Below are 22,205 nucleotides of genomic sequence, written 5' to 3'. Positions count from 1 at the left end.
CTGACTAAATTCAAGGAAGGCAAGGGACCCCCAATCACGGTAGTATTTTCTATGCAGTTATTGATACCGAATGCTCTGCCGGCCTGGCTCTTCGACAGCCAACAGACGGATCCTGCCTGCGGCGGCAGATGGCAGCCACGTTCCATGGAAACATCAATAACCCACGGTTACAGGGAACACCTCCTCAGTTACACTGAGGAATGTTTTTCTCGTAACCCAGCATCATTTCAGTGAATCAGAAAAAACAAAACAAAACAGAACAAAAAACCCCAAACACAGTTGCTGAATATGTAACCTTTAGGCTATATTTATGCTGCAGTCACTTCTCTTAGCTCAGCTCACCTCTCACCCCTCATCAGCATTAGATTAGAATCATAGACTCATGGAATCATAGAATAACCAGGTTGGAAGAGACTCACAGGATCATCGAGTCCAACCATTCCTATCAAACACTAACCCATTACCCTTAGCACCTCGTCCACCCGTGCCTTAAACACCTCCAGGGAAGGTGAATCAACCACCTCCCTGGGCAGCCTGTTCCAGTGCCCAATGACCCTTTCTGTGAAGAATTTTTTCCTAATGTCCAGCCTAAACCTCCCCTGGTGGAGCTTGAGGCCATTCCCTCCTGTCCTGTCCCCTGTCACTTGGGAGAAGAGGCCATGAGCCTCCTCTCTACAACCTCCTTTCAGGTAGTTGTAGAGAGCAATGAGGTCTCCCCTCAGCCTCCTCTTCTCCAGGCTAAACAACCCCAGCTCTCTCAGCCTCTCCTCATAAGACCTGTTCTCCAGCCCCTTCACCAGCTTCGTTGCTCTTCTCTGGACTCACTCCAGAGTGGTGGGTGAGATGCTTATAGCAGTATATCCCATTCAGTTTACCTTTTCAGTCCACTGAGTTTTGTTCTGTTACAAACACTTGTCCCTCATTTCCTTAGCTTGCTGGCTGACAGCTAGCCTAGATATGAGTTGGGCTGCTATGTGTCGCTGCTGTATACACAAATCCTCACAGAACCCTTCCCGGTGAGTTGAAACAGTTCTGAGGAAGGCTTAAGTCCAAGTATTTCAAGAAGTTATAAAAAGAGCTTTTCTACCAGAGAAAGTAGATTGTGAGCCATTCCTTCAGGTGTAAGAACAGGTAGCTTAAAACACTGAAGAAACTCAGGGACTGCAGTAAACTTTTTTTCTGCCTTTTAGTTATGGAGCCATTCATTGGGTTTAATGCTATCAAGGTTTTCTTCTATGACAATGAATGCTGATTGACTAATAGAAAGGTAGAGATGTGCCCAGCTGAAATTCCCACACAGTGATAAAGCCCTATGAGTTGAAACTTTAAGAAAAACATTTACTGTCTTAAGGTTCCTGATAAGATTGCAAAACTGGCAACAATGAAGATAAACAAAGTAACTAAGGGGGCTACTGAAATGAATGCTAAAAGGAAAGGCTTCCCTCATATGGAGAAAGTAAGGGTTGCGGAAGTTGGAAGCAAGAGGCAGTTAGCGTGGAAACTTTTCTGGAAGTTAAAAAAACAAAAGATGCAAGAGGAGGGAAAGATGCTGGAGCAAAGGAACATTTAGACAAGAAGATTTAGAAACAAGCATGAGAGTGGTTGTGGGGATAAAGGATACAAGAAGCAAGAATAGTGCATATTCTTAACCATGTTCACAAGACAAAGGCTTCCAAGGACAGTCCTGGCTGATGAACTATCCACCCTTAACAAAGCAGCCACATTGCTCCATCAGCTTTTGCTGTCTGCCATTTATATACACTGTGCCATAATTTGTTAAGCAAATTCCTCATGTTTTTACTGTTACATGATCAGCTACATCCCTACACAATGGACACTGGTCTCTATTTACGTGCCCCTTTTTACTTAAACATTGCTTTAAATGTTCAGTATAATCATAGATATATCACTTTTTAAAGACTGGCAGCTGACTGCCTCATAACAAAATATTGACCTCTCCATATTGTCTACAGTGATACACTTGGTCTAACTTTTTAGGACAATTTTTAGAAACAAGTTTTTTATTTCAGTTTAGTAATTTTTACTGCTTGTGAGCGTTCCAGTCTAAAGATTCAAGAAATTGCATCAGTTTATGTACTTTCAAGATCTCATTCAGATTTTTGTATGTGCAAATTTCTTTACATTCCTTTTATTCAATTTTTTTCCCCTACCGTAATTGAAGCATACTGGACTTGACACCTACAAACTTCTTGGTCCTGCTTATCAGTGAAGAGTTTACAGTGTATTTCCAATCTCTCATTCCTATATTATCCTGGAGTTAAATAAGAGGGTCTTAAAGTATGGATGAAATTTAGCACTTTAAACACAATATCTGTAGTGATGTATTTTAGTCCATTCTGTCAATTCTATCAGCACTATCTTAAAATTCAAAATAAGGATTAGTCTTGAATAATTTTTCTCTCTCTACTGGATGCTGATGGCCATAATACATGTAAAATGTAATTTGGACAGAGTTATGTTAAATGTACATCTGTTTTAAATATCATCTCTATAAATTAGAATACATTGGAACTACCTTTCTTGGTCTTGGTTTTTGTTTATACTAGTTTGAGTGGCTAAATCAAGCCTGTGGCATCTGTCATATACTGTTTATCACTCATCAAAAAATGCATTTGTGTTTGCAACTAATAAAGCTGGCAAATTCTTGGATGTTAAAATTATAATTATTTTTAAACTTAGAGGCCAATGATATAGAGCTGTAAAAACATGTAGTGAAGAGAGGGTCATTATTTCAACAAATTGACAGCTAACTGCTTGATACATTTTTTGTTGTTAGAAATACAGAGTGGGAACAGGACGATATTGAACTGTGATTATATGCAAACCATCTGCTGTGAAAGATGTTAATGTACAGCACTTGAGAAACTAGAGAAGAAGGTAAGCTTTCTTCCAATAATAAATGAAGGATTATTTTGGTTAATAAGAAATCCTTTGAATTATTATCTTCAAATCAAACATTAAAACTCGAGCTCCTAAGTGTCTGATCACTCATTTCAAAGCGGAAACAGATTAAAATATATATTTTTTTGGGAAATTTGTGTTTGTTATTCAACAGCATTTTGATATTTTATTCCAGTTTAGGGCCCGACCTCACTCACAGACATATCAATAGAAAAGCTAACCTGAATTTGGAATAGACATGGTTCTAATAATGAAGAAAGCCTCACAAGTCAGTAGCGCTAAGTGGAATAGCATGCTGCTTCCGCCTCCTTTCAGTCCATGACTTCCTTCTGCACTTGACAAACACGGGCTGTTCTCAAGAACAACAGAGACTTATTGTTCTTGCTTCCTGTAAGGTGATGTAACTGCAATGCTGAATGGATTAACACTGATTCTGCATTTTGTGGAAAACAACGCTATTTAGAAAAACATCAATTGCCATTCAGACTGTGGTAAGAAACAGTCCACCTACTGTATCTGGCAGATTAGCAAATATTAACTTTTACCTTTAAATTAGTCTTTAGTTTGCTCGTCATCTTCCCACCCCATTTACCTATTTCTTATCAGCTGAAGCTAATGCCAGGTATATCTCACTGAAGAGGAGGACTGCTCAATGCAAAAGCAAACAGAGCTACTGAAGGTACCGCAGTGACTAGTTTTTCTAATTATTCCAGAGTTGATCCTCTGTCGACAGAAGTCATGGAAAACAACGACACAGAAGCCACCTTTGTGCCAACAAATTAATTAGTCTTAGCGAGATCCATTTCAACAAGATGGACCTATTGATATGATATATAAACATAACTCGAAATATGTAGAGTACTATTTTTTCTTCCTTTTCTCCTGTACCTATTTAAATATAAACCTCTAAGAAAAAAAAAATGAATAAACCATCCAATTTCACAGTATTTCTGTTCAAAAAACAGGCTGCAGAAGTCTCAATGTAATTTCCTTTCCAAGTTAGTTTTAATTCCTTAAAGATTCCCTCTTGGCCTGCAAGCAATCTGGAAGTTTGGGGTGTTCTCCCTTAGTATTTTGTGTTACTTAAGGTGTCAAAGGATCTTTTCCTCGATTGCCATACAAAGTTAACACAACTTTTGGCTATATGCTAGCTATTCCGCCTTGTTTCCTTTCCCACGAAGATGTATTTTTGTTAACTATCAAGTGCTGGGGTGTTCTTGACAGGCAAATTCCTGAATGTAAGAAACCTGACATGTTAAATTGAAATACAGGGGCAGTTTTCCAGTTTCCAGGCACAGCACGTGAAGAGCATGAGGCTGATGTTGCCGAACGCAACCACAGAGTGGAGGTGAAGCCGTTTGGGAACACAGAAAGAGGTGAGAATAATAATAGAAGACCTCATTGCTCTCTACAACTACGTGAAAGGAGGTTGTAGAGAGGAGGGTGCTGGCCTCTTCTGCCAAGTGACAGGGGACAGGACGAGAGGGAATGGCCTCAAGCTCCACCAGGGGAGATTTAGGCTGGAGATTAGGAAAAAATTCTTCACAGAAAGGGTCATTGGGCACTGGAACAGGCTGCCCAGGGAGGTGGTTGATTCACCTTCCCTGGAGGTGTTTAAGGCATGGGTGGACGAGGTGCTAAGGGGCATGGGTTAGCGATTGATAGGAATGGTTGGACTCGATGATCCGGTGGGTCTCTTCCAACCTCGTTATTCTATGATTCTATGAAAGGCTAATGGTTATTCAATCCCGACTTGGCGCAAACACCCGAAACGGTTATTCTTGACAAGATCTTTAAGGCAAAAAACCCCAAACAAAACAGCAATGGGCAGAAATCCCTGCCGGAGGACCAGGCTTAACGAGGGCCTCGCGGGCGCTGCCGCTCGGTCCGGGGTTGCCCGGGGCGGGGCCGGAGGAGGGACCGGGCGCTGGGGCCGCCCCCGCCCGCCCCGGCCTCGTAGCTGTCGCTCGGGTAAAGCGGGGGCGCCGAAGAGCGATCCCACAAGTGGTTCCTGCCCGCGGTCGGGTGCTCTCTCCCGAGGAGCGGGGCCGGCGGGGGGACAGCGAGGAAGAGGAGGAGGAGGAGGAGGCTGGGCTGCCGGGCGTTCCCCGCGGGAGCGGCGCGCTATGGTGCGGGCGGCGTTCGCCGAAGGAGGTTGCGCTCGTCTCCCCGCCTCCGGCAGCCTCCGCTAGCGCCCCAGGGGGAGCCCCTCGCCTCGTCCCGGCCGCGTCTCCCCGCCGGGATGAGCGACAGCGGCGAGGGGATCATCAGCGTGCCGGTGCCCGGCCCCGCCGGCGGCGCCCCCGGCGACGCCCGCATCCTCCTTCCCGAGGCGGGCGGCGCTCTCTGGGCCGAGGACGCCGGTTCCCCGTCGCGGGCCAAGGCTGGCGGCAGGAGGACGGCCGTCACCTACGTGATCAACGAGGCGAGCCAGGGGCCGCTGCTGGCGGCGGAGAGCGGCGCCCTGCAGAGCCTGCGGGAGGCGTGCGAGGCGGTGGGAGCCGCGCTGGAGACCCTGCACTTCGGCAAGCTGGACTTCGGCGAGACGGCGGTGCTGGACCGCTTCTACAACGCAGGTGAGAGCCACCTGCCCGCCGCCGGCCGCCTCTCGCCGTCGCCTCCCCGCCCCGGCGCCAGCGGGAGTCGCCCTGTCCGCCCCCGCGGCGGGGTCAGCTCCGGGGGCGCCCGTCGGGCAGCCTCGGGGCGGGCCTGGAAAGCCCGGAGGCTGTCGGAGTCTTTAGGTGTCGTGCAACCCCCTCCCCCTCTCCCCGTAGCCTTCGTGTCCCCCCTCCTCGGTAACCTTCGTGTCCCCTCCTGCCCGCCCCGGTAGCCTCCTTATCAACCCCCCCCCCCCGCCCCCAGCAGCCTTCGTGTCCCCCCGCCGGTGCTCGCTGTCAGCCCGCCTGCTGTGAATCAGCGCCCGTCAGCAGTTGTGATCATTGCTTAACCTGTTGGTTAAACATGACCTGGCGCTTTTTTTTTTTTTTTTTCAACTAGTCTCCCAATAAAGTGCAGGGACGCAAGTTTTTACCAAGATGCTGAGCTCTGGCAGGAGTTGCGAGGCCCCAGGAGCTCTGAAAAGCAGATCTGGCACCAGCCAGAATTACTTTGTGCTGACACAGTGTCTGGGGCACTTGGTGTGTTTGTGGTTGGAAGTTTGTGCCTTGCATCTTGGTTGCATAAAACATTTATGGTGGATGGGCATGAACAAAGGGCTGCGCGCACCAATCCGGTTAGTTGGCGTAAACGCTGTGTGCTGCATCCTCTCACTCCAGTCTGCCAGCTCTCCCAGGGATAAGATGGTAGCACCTTCACTGGGAGGTCTGGCTACTCGAGGTTGTGCGTTACGATTTGCTTGGCCCCGTTTTCAAAAGTTATAACAAAAAAATTCCCTGTTTTAGTGACAGATACATGGCATGAATGTAGAATAAAAAAGCTTGCTTACTGGATTTGTAACGGCTTTGTAAAACTAAAATTACAGTACTGAATTAATATCTTTTTGCCTTAAAAAATTCAGAAGTAGGAAATTGACCTGACCTACAATTTTCAGCTGTGTGGTGTGGTTTATGCGTATGTTAAATATTACACACGTAAAAAATGAGCATTTAAAAAGTTTTGGCTGATGTGGTAGTTTCCCCCTCTCCTGGGGGAGGGGTGAAGAGGGGAAAAGAAGACATGAAACACACAATGCCCCCCAAAAAACCCCAGAACCCTGGTGAGGTTGTAGCCAGTTTCCACAAAAGACTCTTCAACTTGCACCTATATATGCCTGTAGTGTCTTTGAAACTGCACGAGCTTTTCCTCATGGACTGCTGCTTTTGGTTCAGCAGGGTGGGTGATTCTGAAGTGTGCAGTCATGGCTTATTCCTTGTAGTTCTTGCGGAGCTGTGTTATCAGAGGTAATGTTCTCAGAAGTCAAAGGAACTGTCCTTGCAGGTGATAATAGAAAGGGCATGGAGCTTCACTATAAATCCTATACTCTCCACATACAGATAAGGGAGACTTCAGATATAAAGCACCCTGACACCTCTTTATCCCAGAGAAGGTGAAGGATGAGACGCTTGTTTGGTTCTGTGGTCGAAACTGCCTCGTAGTGAGGCTCACGGAGTTGAATTATCCGCAATGGGTTTGTACCTCTGACGTTGGTTAATTTTTAGACTCTGAGCTGTGCAATAGGCGGGGTCTCAGTAGTTCACAGAGGCTTTTCTAGTAATGGAAGAGTCGACCTGAAGAGGGCCCCTTTTAATGCTGGCAGTATAGGTGTCTGGCATATAGTACTACATAACTGCACGCTTATGTAATATAACTTGCTTATTTCAGTGTCTTTTGAACAAACTGTGTAAAGGTGAAAATATTACTTTTAGTACTGTTTGGGTGTGGTAGTTTAAAGTATTGCAAAACAGGAAAAATACTTTCCCTTTCTGCTTTAGCAGCAAAGTCCATAAGCAGGTAAAGAGCCAGGAGAGAAACATCTAGCTCCTCGACTGAAGAGAACAGGGTGTAGAAGTTTGTGCCTCCTCCACATATACTCTGTACTGTCTGAGCTGACGAGGCATAATCAGCTGCAATCCAAAAAAGTACATTGTGCTGCTGACTAGGGCTGAACTTAGTTCTAGAAGGATTAGGGGGTTTTCATACTTATTTCTTCATTCCTGTTGCATTTTACATGCACACTCTTTGTGTGTTTTTAAAAAACTAGTTGTTTTAAGTTTAAGCTAGTGGAGAAACAGCTCTCAGGCTAGGAACAGAACAGTATTAAAGAGCAGAAGCTCTATAAAGAATACAAATGAGGAGAGGTGTAGGGGACAAAACTAAAATGGCCACGGAGGGTATCTGTTGCACAGATCTTTTTGTATTAACTGCTTTAACAGGGTGGTGGGAGCATTTGTAGGTGACCTAAACTTCTTCCCTGTTCCCTTCCTTGTCCTCTCTTTTGCCGAGTGCTTTCAGTGATCAAAGGTCCCATTAGTAATACTGATAAAGGTGGTCTGCACTCCACGTTATTAAAAAAAAAATAGTGTATGAAAATCGTACAGCATCAATGAATGTTAAATAAGAATTTTTCAGTGAAGGTACTTTCAAATTAAGGAATAGTTAATTTTTCTTCAAGGCATCGAGTCCTACTGGACTTACCGTAAAAGCCAACTAGATTAGAAGAGTAAGGAGTTATGTGATTTCATGAAGATTTGGAAAATCAAGCTTATAACTGTGTTTGAATGAAATAACCCAATAAATCTCTCAGCTCTTGTAGTACATATAAATGAACTGTGATTTGAGGAGGGGAAGCACTGCAGTATAACATACCTATCCATTATCAAGCCTTCCCCTTTTAACATCTTGTTTCTGCTTTGTATGACAGTCTGAACTGTTGGTGATCTGTGATGTAGGTTCACTTCTTCACTGCTTCAAAGAGAACTTCAAGGAGTATTAAATAAAATCTAATCTCAAATGTAAATACTCATCATCCGCTCTAAATGTAGATTAGCCTACTAATAATCTTCTTCTGCCAGCTTCAGTCAACTGATGGTCCTTAAATGCTGAGACATAATTAGCAGTGCATATGACTAGTGAATAGGTCTCAGCTATGTACAACCGAACCATTCAAGCACCAACTACTAAGAATAAGCCTATTCTAGCATTTCTGCTTGCATGATTTAAATCCTGCTAGATTTCAGTCAAAAAAATTGCTTCTTGAGAAGCAAGTGTCAAATCAGCCCTAAAATGTTGGAAAAGTGTCTGACAAAACCAGAGACTTCAATATTTATCCCATTTTCTATCACTTAATGTGAAAGTAAGGTGAGGAAAGGAAAATGTAGTCTGATTTCTTGCAAAGCTCAGCGTATCTGGATTTGATCATCTGTCTGAAGGGCTTTTTTCCTTTCTGAAAAGGATACTTAGTTGTATTAAGCTGTGCAGGTCAATTGCAGGTCTCTCTTAAATTCGGCTTAATTTCTAAACAGTTCAGGAATGTTTAAAGTGTTTGGGCAATTAGATGCATGCCAAAATATAGCAGGGAAGCCTTTGTACATTGCAGTAGATAGCCATGGTGTTTAAAAAATTACCATAACCATTGATATTTGTAATTAAATGGTATTTTCTCTACATTATAGTGATTGTTTCTGTATATCCTGATTTTTTTTTATTATTTAATTGCTCAATTCCTTTTGAAAACTGAGCCATAAATAAGTAGAGAGCACTTAGAGTTTGTTTGGCTTAAGTAAGCAAGTAATTTTTTTCTTCTTTCTCATCTCTTTTTAGAATAGCTTGACTGATGTGCTTGTCATACAAATCTCTCCTTAAAACTTTACTGTTTGTTATACTAGAGAATTTGCTTGTCTTCAGGTTCTTATCCTGAAGTTCTATGAATCAATGACCCTTGTGATTTTACTTTGTATTATTACTGTTGTGTGGGGCTATGGAGGGAATTCTCCATAACATCAATGATTGACTAATATATAGTTCATTAATTAACAGATAATAAAACAGGTTTAGCCTCTTATCATTGTTTGTAGAACTCAGCAATGTTGCTTTTAGAATTCATGCAGGCTTGGGCTAGAAATTGTCTATGTCAGCTTACTGGGCTTAGAAATATATTGTGTAATGTGCTTGAGGAGAATCTTGGCATGCAAAATGGTAAAATCTTCAGAGAGCCAGTACAGTCATTTGTGTGAAAGTGAACTTTTCCTGGAAGATGTTCTACACAGAAATAGTTTCTGTGGATTTCACAGAGCGTTTGTGGATTGTGCATTTATAAGCATTTACAGGCACACAGAAATGCAGTGAAGCAGTACCAGGGTTCAACTGCCTTCTTGCAGTTTCTTCCTGGTTTTCCTTAAATATGCTGAATTCTACGATGCTAAATTGTTCTTGAAGTGATTTATGCCTCTGTATAAGTTTCCTGGAAGTTCTGTGGTTCTGAACACTAATGCAGACTTTCCTCTTAAACCTGAAAGAGTTCTTTTCAAAACTGGTATTCTAGATTTGACAAAAATGTTTTCCCTGGTATTATAAAAGAAGGCACACTTCCTATCATTGTAGCTGTTTGTAGGAGCAAAAAATGACTACAAAAGAAGAGAGCAACTGCAAGCTTTATTCTACTCCATCTTGCCTCTTAGAACAGTTGGGCTTTTTTTACCACCTTTTTCTCTGTACTTCTGGATTTTCTTTTTTTTCCATTTCTGTTTTGTCAGACACTTGAAGTACAGCACCTGCGTTCTGTGATTATGCAGCACTTCTATCCATCACTTATTTTACTTTTTTGACACCCCTCACTCCCCCCATTTCCCTAGGTACTGCTGAATGTTCTGTAGCATCATAACTGGAGAATCCCTGTTCCAAATGACAGTTCTTGTTGTGGAGCAGAAGAAATTGTCTTGATGCATTATTCCTGTCCAATTTCAAAGTCAAGGGCAACAACAACAACAAAAAAAAGTCTAGTCTCAGTGTCAGTGGAACTCATGTTGAAAGAGCTTTGCATTTCGGCAGCATTATGTTGCAAGTGATAAGTTGGAACAAGAAATGCCGAGTAGTTTAATAATGCAGATGGTGTGCAGAACAGAGTTGATTATAGCCATAGTCTCAAGACAGGCATGTCAGGGATGTGAGGTATTATGAAAACAGAATCTTTGTGTCTGAGTGTGTAGTGTATATTGTAACATTTAGTTGAGGTGGGTGTAAAGCTCCTTTTGCCTCTGGATATTGATTCCAGACTTCTGTTAAAAGGCAGCATTAGAAACCTAAAAAAAAAAATGCATGGCACATCTTTAACATTAAAAAAACATATTTCATTTTGAAACACCTGCATGTGATCTGCATCTAAAATAAAAGTAATGACGATGAGTCTGGAAGGAAAGATGAAATCCTGATATCAAGTTTGTTTTGAAATTAAATTACGGGATTTGAAACAGTATATTCACAAATACTTATATTGCTGGACCAGCTGTATATTCCATAACCAGATCATGATATTGATACTGTAAGCATAGTTCTGTCAGCCTGCCCGTCAATAGGAAGACTAGTATCCTATCAGTTTCTTTATGAATTAGGAGAAGCACAGGAGATGCATGGAGGGCACATATGGAGTAGATACACATGTGATGTGATATGTGGATTCTCTTTCCAGATTAAGCACTGGTCTCTCGTAGCAGTTTGTAGCTCTGCTGTGCAACAAGAGCTTTCTTGGGCCTCCCCCCCCGCTGAGAGGCTTGTACGGCATCTGGCAGGGATGGCCTGTTCCTAGGAACCCCTATGCCAGTGTGAATTTCCAGCTGTTTCTATAAAGTTAATAATAAGGGCATGCTCTTGCAATGCTAATTTACTAAATCTCCCATCGGTATCAGTGAGACACCTGGATGGGTAGTCCACATCCAGGCTTTTGTTGGATTATTGCAAGTTGCAGGCTTTTGAAATGCTACCTTCTCCGTTAAGTGCATCAGGGTGTTAGAGCTAGTTTTCAAACACTGTGCTGCACAGCATTTGAAGTGGTGGGACAAATGCGGATTGTGATCTCTTAAAATAAAGATGTAAAATTAATCATGAGGCATCTGTATGGGCAGACATTGTGAAAGTATATTTGCCAGTGGAGAAGAGGCTGAATGGAGCTAGATAAATGATTTCTGAGAGCAATGCAGAAGAAAGCCCGTGACTGCTTTTTTCTGCAGTTTGCATTTCTGTAGCTCTGAACAGGATGTGTCATACAGAAAGGACTCCTGAATTTACCACAGCCATGATAAGAAATGACTTCTCCTTTTAGTTGCTTTCTGAAGTAAAAGACTACAGTGTGAAAAGCTATACATGTAGCAAGTGACAGCAGAATGAAACAAATTGTGTTAAAGCCTAAAGGACCAAGTGAAAAATAGAAAAGGCCGTAATACAACATTTAGCACCATTATCCTTGGTAAGTTTTCCTGTCTGTTATGGTCTTAAATAAAATTAAGCAAATGAAAGTTTCAGTTTTATGGCAGTTCATTTTCTTTTGTCTCTCAGTTGAGAAAAGCTGAGTTTTAAGCATATTCTGTAGTGCTGGTTATTTATAACTTGTTTTTTTTCCCCAGCCCTTTGGAACACTTGCTACTTAGAATTACTGTATTTGCATGCATAGATAACCTGAAAGTTTTATTTCTAAGTTGCATGCAAGGAATCTAAACACCCCTCGGTGGGCCAACAATGACAGGGACTTCATGTTCCCATCTTTCATCATAGGCTCCCTGCTTTAGATTGTCCCTAAACATCAGCTCTCCACAGTATCTTCTACCACTTATTTTCTATGCTTCTCTGGTGGTTTAAATCCAATGTTACAGACACTCAGACGTATGGCACTTTTAAGAATGAGATAGGCACATGAAGCAGTCAGTGAAGCCATCTGCAGTAGAATGTGAGTGACAGATGATGGCAGAATCTGTTTTGACAATTGGGGAATTTCTGTTAATCACTGGTGGGTAGATTGTGTAAGAAGTTTGTAACTGTTTGTATTCCAAGAGAAAATGAACCACAGGCTGAGCATGGCACACAAGCACAGGCTGCTTCTTTTTAATGTATATTACTTTTTTCTTCTGAGACCAAATATATTCCTTGAGTGGAACAACTATAATCCCTCTTTCAGTTATGAAGAACTGCTGATCGGCTACTAACAACTGCATGCCAGAATTGAATTCCTTTCTAGATTGTGTCTGCCTTTATTCATAACCTTTAGGGATGTGTTTAGTTGAAGCATGGGACTTAAAGATTTCCCATGCACTGACTAATCTGAAGTCAGTGGGAATCTGCACTCTTTCAAATCCCATAAGAAACCTGTGTTTTGATTTAGGAACTAGATACCCTTGTAAAAAATTGGCTCTGCATTTCTCCTTTACTGTAATAAAGTAAATGAGTTGCTCTGGGACTTGCTAATGGCATCTGTGCATGTCTATTACAGAGAGTGCACTCTGGGTGAGTAAACGGCTGGTGCTTTTGGAGGTAAAGACAGCTTTTCAGTGATGTCTTCACAGAAGAGTTATCCACAGCTCTTTCAGAGAGTTTTATCTCATCTTCTTCCCATTTATGCTGGTATAATGCTGCTTTCAGGATGATCTTTCTGGCTTACTAGGGACTATAGACTGAAACCTGCAGAAAATCTGTGCAAGTTAAATTATTATCAAGGGTTGAAAGTCCTCCGGCACCTTCTCATGGACTTATGTGCTTCTAACAGAAGTGTGTTCTGCAGTGTGCAGGAGCAGCGAAGTCAGTTGTCTGACTGTAGCATGGAAAGCCCTGAGTGTGAACAAGGAAGACTCAGCGATGCACCAAAAAAGAAAGGAACACTGCTGTAGGTATTCATTTATGGCCCTGAAGTGGGGCCCCTCGTGCTTGGGATAAATTTATCCAGTTATGTTCACATGGTAGCTCAGTGCTTCATTTAACTCCACTGTAGAGGCACACTCATGAGATTAAAAGCTCCTACTTCTGCCACTCCACCTTCAATGTGATTTTTACAGTTACGCATACTTTTAAAAACATGATAGTGCTGTCTTTTTTCCCCCCTCTAGAAAAATATTCCAAAAGAGAAGCATTCTAGGTGTATGCTGTATTTTTGTTTTTTATTGGTTTAATACTGCCTTTCAGTATAGGATATAGATAATATAGTTCCTCTAGGAACCTTACAGGTGATTCTTATGAAAATGGCTTGACTTAAACCTGAATCTGAGTGCTGACCTCTAGTTCTGCTTTCCACGTGTTGACAATAACATAGCATACTGGTGAAAGCCAGGTTTTTGGTTGTGTGCTGCATCCTGTCTTCACTTGCTCCTTGCAGCTCGTGCCATCAGTGGAAGTGACATATGGCATTTGTGGGGAAGGACAGAAGCTATTTGCCTTCTGAACGTAACCTTGTCTTCCAGATCACAGTTGGAAATGGGATGTTTTTGCCAGCCAGTTGGTGTGAAGAACTGGGGCTCCTTCCAGGTCTCCTTGGGAGGGGCCTTTGGTCAGTTCTGAACACCATCCGCATTCCTGGCTCAAGTGCAATTGCAAAATGCTCAGTAACACTGTACTGGTCACTTTGACTAGAAAAGAAGTGGTTGTTACCTGTGTAAATAAACTGAAGTCCTGTTTATTTGTGTTCTGTTTCCTTGAGGTCAGTTTCAATTTTTGTTCTCTGCAGAGCTGGTACTTCATGTAATAATAAATATACTTTATATGATACTTGGAGTCCTTTCACATGTAGTTTTTTACAACGGTTTTCAGTGACCTTGCAAATCATGCAAACTGCTGTGCAGAAACTACTTTCTTTGCTTATGATAAAATTAATTCAGGAGATAAACTTCACTGATTAATTAATTCTGTATTTGTATGTACTATATTAGTGGGGGAAGCCCATGCCACTGTACCTTCCACAACTGCTTTTTATGAGTATATGTTAAATAGGAGAGGAAAATAAGATCATGAAGATTTGGTTATCTTTTTATTTTGAGACTTTAACTCGAAAGCCTGAGGGGGTTCTAGTTTAATTTTATTTCTGCTGGAATGTTTTATTTCTTCTGTGCCTTTCAGTGTTGTCACTGAAATTGGGAATTTTCCTGATTTACTAACCAGAAATAACACTAGCTGTAGTCAATTTTGCACATATGAAGCATAGAGAAGATTGTAGGGCAAACCAGAAAAAAAGTGACATTTCTGAAATGCCCTGTACAATTACAGCGTTGCTGTACAAAGCAGGGGTTATTACTTTTTTTAAAAGATGATGCTTGTAGAGGAGGGGAAAGAGCATGTTCCCCAGCGCTACAGCTGTGCAGGGAGGAGGACAGAAAAGGTATTACCCTTGTTGTCAGAGCAGGCTGATGTGGCCAATGCTGTTATCTCTGAGGAATTGCTGAGATCTTGCAGTACAGCCTGCTTCTGGTCTGTTCTTGAGGCATTATGTTCTTTCCTACCCCTAGACAGGACTACTTGTTCCTCCTCCATATATTCTCATATACCAAGGACAGTACAGGGGTGCCATGATTTATTGCAGCCATAGAAGCCTGTAATCTGGCAGTGAATTTTGAACTTAACACGACATTGCTGAATCTAGGTCTGTGACTGAGGAGAAAGTACTTCCCAAGCCTCTAAGTGTGAGGGAGAAAGCCCTCTGGCTTAGATTAGAGCTGGGGACTGATGGTGTCTCAGACTACCAGCACTAAAAAGTCTAATTGGCATGGCATATTTTCAGATGCTGGGTTCTGCACAAACCTTCTTCTAGACTGGACTCTATGTGGGCAGCACTGTTCAGATTAGAAACTGTACGATGCAGCTGCGCTAGCAGCTTTTTGCTGGACCAGTCTTGGGGTGTACAGCAAAACTCTGTGCAAATGAGCTGTCACACATCTCATGGCAGCCACTCAAAGTGCTTGTGTTGAAGCTTTACTGGGATGCACTTATTTCTTCGAAGTTCAGTAACAACAGAAGTTTGTGGAGATCTTTAAGTGTGAAGCAATTATAACTTGATTAAATGCCACAATGCTCTTGAGTGTGTTTCACAGTTTTGAGGAAAATGGAAAAAGTTTTTAAAGTGTGCATTCTAAAAGTGTTCCACAAAAGAAGCAAGAAAATAAGGATTCTTGCCAGTAAGTCTGTTACCAGAACCCATGATCTGCCTTTTCCAGCTGATGCAAGAAGGCCAAAATGCAGTAAAAGCACTAGGTAAATGGACTAATCTAAAGCGAGAGCTTCTGTAGCAAATCCTGCCAGATGGGTGTGTAACTGGAATACTTCCAGTCCCTTTTGTTGCCTAACTGCTTGCGTTTTGGTCTGTTTTCTGCAGTGTCCCAGAAGTGTCTCTGTTTTGAATGATCAGTGTGTTGACAACCTGATATTTTGTCTCTATTTTTTAATCTGTTCAAGTATTTTAATAGTAGTTCCAGTGGAAAAAATTCCATGTAGGCAGACTTCCCAAGTCTTAGTGGATTTCAGTTTATGCTGTGGCTGGTTGCAGACTGGCAGGTGCGTGCCTTCAGGTTTTAATTCAGTTTGTAAGAAGTTATTTATTCCTTATCTATCATGAATTGAAGCTGTTGAATTAGAGCTACTGCCATAGTAATTTCTGGTGGTACTTTTGCAGTAGGGCTGTCTCAGACTTCCAACACTAAAAGGTCTAATTGGCATGGCATATTTTCAAATCATCTTTAATGATGATAAATAAATACATGCAAGTAGGGTTACCGTCACTGCAGTATGCATATCAATATCAGAAAAGAGAAATATACTCCTGCTAAGAGTATACTGCTGTCTCCCTCTAGCTGCAGTGCTAAGTAGGCAAAGAGGATCACAAAATCCATTTTCACATGCACTTAACTCTCAATTAGTAGGACTGCTGGAGAGCTGAGGATAGTGTAGTCCCATGGCAGATAAAGTGGATGAAAAACTGGACTAGCACGCTTCTCCCTGGTGCTGCTTTCAGCATTCCGAGAGTTATGCGATGAGGTAGGTTGGGGAGCTGACCTGATTGCTAACTCGCTCCTGTATTTCTTCCTGGTTAGCATTTTGTTGAGTAAGTTGTTCAGAAGACAGACCGAAAGCAGGACTGCAGCAACCTGAGTTGATATTGCCTAAAGGTGTGGTTTCATGTTATTCTTGATCCTGTCTCATTGTGGGTTGCCTCATATCCTTTCCTCTTCTGGTAAGGGTGGCTGAGGACTAGATTTCACGTTGCTGTGCCAGCTGTTTGTGCTCTCAGCCTGATGTTTTTCAGAATACATCGTTTGTGTTTTGCTCTGGGTTGGAACAAAAACTGCAGGACATCTCTTCAGCTGGAAGTTCATGGATTCTGCCATGCAAATTGAAATCTGTGACCGCATCTCTGCTAGCAGAGAAGGGCATTCATGAATCCCAGTGTTCAGCTGACTGTGCTCTTATTATTACTTCTGGCATTCCTTTGACATGGGCCAACGCATGCAGTCTCAGCAGCATTCCCAGTGGCCAGTCTGCAGGTAGCAACCTGAGGCTAGGAGAATATAAGATGGATGTAACCCATTCAGTGCTGTGTGGTCCTCGTGCAGAAGTGGGGCCTAGGGCTTGTGTAATCAATCAGCGTTGCTTTACTGGTTTCCCAGCTCAAGTGTAATGAGTGTGCTCCTTTGGAGAGATCTGTAACTTGCATTGACAGCTGAGGACATGCAGAATTGCAGCTCTGTATCTGTTCATGGAAGTAAGTTAAAGAGATTGCGTCTGCAAACACACAATTCCAGCAGCTATCTTTTAGCTTTCAAATTCAGTCTTTCTTGGAGCACCTACACTGAATGAAGGACAGTGGGTACCTATTGCTAGTGTTAGGCTTCAGTAGTCATCAAGCAAATATTCTGATAATATGTGCTGTCTGTTGAAAGGAATCTTTCAAAAAAAACCCACCTTATAGAACTAGATTCCAAGCACAGCATTTGTGTGTCATGACTGAGTATGATGTAAAAATTTTATTTTCTGTTTTTGTACATTCTGACTTTCAGTCCAACTGTAAAGCCTGACTGAAAGCACCTCTAAATTCCCGTTCTGATAAAAGACAAAATATTTTTCAGTGTTTAATTTCAGCACAATGTAACTACTCTGCATTACTGCAGTTATACTGAAAAGCCTTCAAAGTAGAAAAATCAAGAAGCTTTACCGCAAAAGAAACAAATGAAGTTTCAAGTGCTTAATTTGGACTCATGCTGTTGTAAATGATTTGTCCAATACCGACAAAATTGGTGCCTAGGTTTCATGGTTTAATGTGTTGGCCTTTGTATTGAGGAATTTTGGATAAATCTTGGTATTCCTCAAAAGTGAAAGAGTGGTTACTTTGCTCAACATGAATGTGTGAGTACGTGGTGGCTGTTGCCACCTTTTTTTTTTTTTTTCTTCCCAGTGTCTCTAATGCTTCTTAATTCTAAATGATTCTTTTTCTTCTCTGTGGAAGTTGAAGAGGCTGAAGCATCAGAATTCAAGTGTAACACTGTTCAAATGGAAACCGAGATGCAGTTCTTACCAGCTGTGTCAGTTATTTGTTTGATGAATATCTATTTCACTGGCAATTATTCAAAGACTTACATCTGTGTAGCTTTCCTATTCACATTAGTAATTGTTGTAGGAAAAAGAAGAATTTTATATTTAGCATAGATGACTGTCATCTTACCAGTTCATCACTTCAGCTTGAATGGAGCTTGAAGCCTACATTGAATCTGGCAGTTAGATCTTGCATACTGAGTTATTTTAGTTAATTGGTACCAGGCCACTTGGAATACTAATTGAATTCCAGAAACTATTTGGAAGGAAAACATTTTTATCCATACATAGAATACAGAAGGAATAGAAATATAAGATTAAATAAATCACCTGCTATGCTAACTATGCAAATAATAATTCCTGCTGTTTTGGCACTACAAACCTATGCCAGCCATCCAGCTTTCTCTTGGACCACTGATTTAGCCAGCTGGAATTGATAAATTCATAAGCTTCTTCTAGTATAATGTCCTTGGTTCAGTTCTGGTCTAGCTAGCGTGAGTTTTTGCTCTCTGCTGTGATTCAAGAAATATAGATGATAGATTAGGTTCTCAAATAAAATATTTAGCTATGTTCCTCTTCTTTTAGTCCTCACTCTTTCTCAAAAATGCAATGCTATGCAAGACACCTAAAATGTGTAACCTCATTTGTAGCTGTGGTGCTAGTTCTGTTTCAAAAACTGCTGCTGGAACAACTTTTTTTCTAAACACAGCATTTGGCACTGAGCTACGTTGGTGAATGTCCATGTATAAATATTTCAGAATCAAATTCATCATTTACAGAGCTTCAGTTGTTTTATCTCAAAGTTACTTCTACCAGCTACATCGCTCACCATTTGCATTTGTGGGTAATACGTCTATTTGTGGATTTCTTCTTTAGGTGTTAAAACACTATATAGAGGGAACAAATAGCAAGCTCATAATTTAACAATAGTGAAAACAGAGAGAGTGAAGTGACTTGCCTGAGGTTTGTCAGTGGGCTGTAGCTAGAGTTGTGGAGAGAACTCAGGTTTCCTACTGGCAACATCAGATGTGCTGCTGCTGAGAGCATCGGTGATTTAGATATGACTCATTTCTGTTAAGAAGAAAAGAACATCTATGATCTGTAATGTCAAATCAAAAGAAAAGTTTTAAAATCCCTTACAGAATAGTTGGATATTAGACTGCACTGCAGTAAGTCTAAATCAGTGTTGTGGCAAAATGAAACAGCTTTTGGTACTGGAATCATATGCAAAGATGGTTTGCCTTTGCAAGTAATGTTTGAGCATTCATATATTCATATAGGGCAAGGAGTAACACTAAGTCAAGGCTATTCTTCTTGCTGTAAAACCTAATTGAGTAGAATGAAATCATAGCTACCGCAGGCCGCCTGGAGTTACCACGGACAAAGCCTGCTTATCAGACCTGTTTAATCTCGTTTTGCAGCAATTAGCAGCCATCATGTCAAGCGTTAAGAATTTAACTCATATGAGTCATATCCGTTTTCTGTTGTGGGATGTAATAGGTGCAGTTACTTGTGAGGCAGCCATTGCTGCCTTAGTGACCGATGATGTGGTAGTGTGAGCAGTAGCATATTCAGGTATATAGTATTTTCTGTAATAGTTTGCAAATTAATGGTTCCTTCTTAGGAAATTTGAGTGTGAAAATCCATGACCTTAAACACTACACAACTTCATGTGTGCACAATTACTTTGATAGAGCAACCAGTGTAAAGTTTTGTCCTCCTCAGTAAGAATAAGGCGTTTATATTCTCCCCTCCCCTTTAATGATATTCTCACTGTATCGCTCTTGCTTTGACGGGCTTGAAACATGAGGGTTAGCTTTGTGATCTATGGATCTGTGCTCAGTTTTGCTAAAGAGAAGAGTTGCATCTCAAATTCTGAAATTCATTTCAAATGTGAACTGCATAAAAGGGAAATGAACTTAAGCTGAACAAAGCAGCCAGGATGAATCTGTGTCAGTCTGAACTTGAAGATTTTATGGTTCTAATAAAGCTGCTATGCCACCAGCTCCTAACATCCAGTGATCATGCGCTGTGTGCCTAAGTTAAGAACATGGATCAGAATCACAATATGCAGGAAAAAATAGTATACTTCAGCCTCGAGTATGTTTTCTAAATTAATTTAAATTTTGTAAGCCTAACGTTCTCAAAACTTCTTTTTTCCATTTTTTTTCTAGATAAGGGATACATTTAATTTTATTCCATTTTATCAAAAACTTCTGTAATTATTGTTCCTGGGAACTAGTGAGAGATGAAGTTTACAGAAGGACAGGTTTTCCAGACTTTCTCGTAGCTAGTAAGAATACTTGCACTGTAACCGAATTTGTAAGTGTGCAACTGTATACAAGGCTGCAACTTTAATTTCTGCTGGAGATAAAACTCATCCATGTTAGCCTCTAACAGGACCTTTAAATTTTTAAAAGGATTCGAGGCTTTTGTGTCACAGGGCAAAATTACTTAAGTCCATGCTGTGGAGAACATTACAAAACAGAACACTGATTGCAGCTAGATTTTTTGTGAGTTGGGACAGCTGCCTTACTGACCTATGTCAAGTTCTGATGGAGGGTTTTCTTTTTGATTTCTGAACCCTCCAAACTATAGGCTCATCTTTAAATTGGGGAATTTCGTTTCTGTGTGAAGTAGGCAAGTTTTACATACATTGATGAAGCATGGGGGGATCTTTCAGATTAAGTCTAATCAGATCTGGGCCATTTACGCTGCACTTTTCCTGTGTTGACTGCAGTGAAGTGATTTGTGTGGCTGAGTGCTGTAGGTGGTACAAAGGATTTGGACTTTGCCCTGCTTGGCTATGAGGATAATTAGAGGGCTGGAGCACTTATTTGAAGATGGGCTGAGAGAGTTGAGTTTGTTCAACCTAGAGAAGAGAAGGCTCCCAGGAGACCTTCTATCAGCCTTGCAGTACTTAAAAGGGGCCAACAGGAAAGCTGGAAAAGGCTCTTTATCAGGGTGTGCAGGGATAGGATGAGGGGTAATGGTTTTAAGCTGAAAGAGGGTAGATTTAGATGAGCTATTAGGAAGAATTTTTCTCCTGTGAGTGTGGTGAGGCACTGGAACAGATTCCCCAGAGAAGCTGGGGCTGTCATGTCCCTGGAGGTGTTCAAGGCCAGGTTGGATGAGGCTTTGAGCAACCTGGTCTAGTGGAAGGTGTCCCTGCCCAGGGCAAAAGGATTGGAACTATGTGATCTCTAAGATCCCTTTTGTCCTAAACCATTTTATGATTCTAACCTGCCAGAAGAGCTGCATGCAAAGCTTGTGCTTAAGACTTACGGATCAATAAGGTCTGACCGAAACCTGGGAGGATTGTCCTACCTGCTCTCAAATCATATTTGACTTGTGAAACCTTAGTACTACTGTTAAGAGGAAAAAGTAAAAAAGCAACTTAACTGTAATTCTGTATCTTGCCTTTGTTGATGAAAGAAAGTGGTGGTGGTTTCCTTTTTAAAAAAAATCTTTAAAAAAATTTTCTTTTTAAAAGGAAGAGGTGGAAATGGATAAAGTCTATGAGGTATGGGAGCAGAAACTTGTATATCTTTCTGTATTCCAAAATTGTTTTGAATTGGTACATAAACAGACTTTGTGAGATGCAGATGAATAGGACAAATTAGAAAATATCTTTTGAACTTAAACAATGAATATTTAGAACATTGCCCAAAGACAATAAATCATAATAATTTCATGTGCTGGAGGTGATGGATTTATTGTTGTGCCTGTAGAGAAAGAACATGCTTTGCTACCTGGAAACCTGTGAGAAATGAAGTAATTGATAAATATTGACTCGTGTGATCACTAGACCTTTTAAAAGCAAATGAATAAACAGAGACGCAATGGACTAGTGCCACTGGGCATACTTATTTTCTAATCTGTTAGTATGCCTAACAGAGGTTAGAGCTTTGTGAATACATTTCTGAAAAACTTATAGAAGTAATAAATAAATTAAAATGTCAGGAGTTACTAGTAAAGAAATACAGGGAAAACTAGAGAATTCACTTGCTATATAGACCTGTCATGTGTCATATCTTTACTATTGCATACATCTCTGCTCATCTAATTTCAAAAACAGAATTTGTAACTTAGTGGAGGATACAGGCAAGGGAAAAAAGGATTATCAGAAGCATTCATGGAGTTATTTCCATGCAAATGGAGACTGAATAGATACAATCTCTTCAGAATGAAAACAAAGGGAAAGGTGATATAACTGAAAATTAGGAATGGGAAGGAAAGAATGATTAAGGAACAATTACTAATTTTTACTTTTCGGACTTCTAGCTCTTCTCTGCACG

At 41.2% G+C, this 22,205-nt stretch overlaps 1 protein-coding gene across 1 annotated transcript in view; it reads left to right on the top strand.

The window, feature by feature from the left end:
- Positions 1-5,149: 5,149 nt before the first annotated feature.
- Positions 5,150-22,205, top strand: part of MAP3K5 (mitogen-activated protein kinase kinase kinase 5) — a 104,576-nt gene continuing 87,520 nt past the window's right edge. Inside the window, exon 1 of the mRNA XM_069851945.1 lies at positions 5,150-5,498. Within this exon, the coding sequence (XP_069708046.1) occupies positions 5,165-5,498 (334 nt within the window). The 5' untranslated portion in view covers positions 5,150-5,164. The remainder of the gene's footprint in view (positions 5,499-22,205) is intronic.

The sequence above is a fragment of the Phaenicophaeus curvirostris genome, chromosome 2 (assembly GCF_032191515.1).
Source record: "Phaenicophaeus curvirostris isolate KB17595 chromosome 2, BPBGC_Pcur_1.0, whole genome shotgun sequence".
NCBI lineage: Eukaryota > Metazoa > Chordata > Aves > Cuculiformes > Cuculidae > Phaenicophaeus > Phaenicophaeus curvirostris.
The sequence above is the reverse complement of the archived record's forward strand: the minus strand, read 5'-3'. Positions and strand labels throughout refer to the sequence as shown.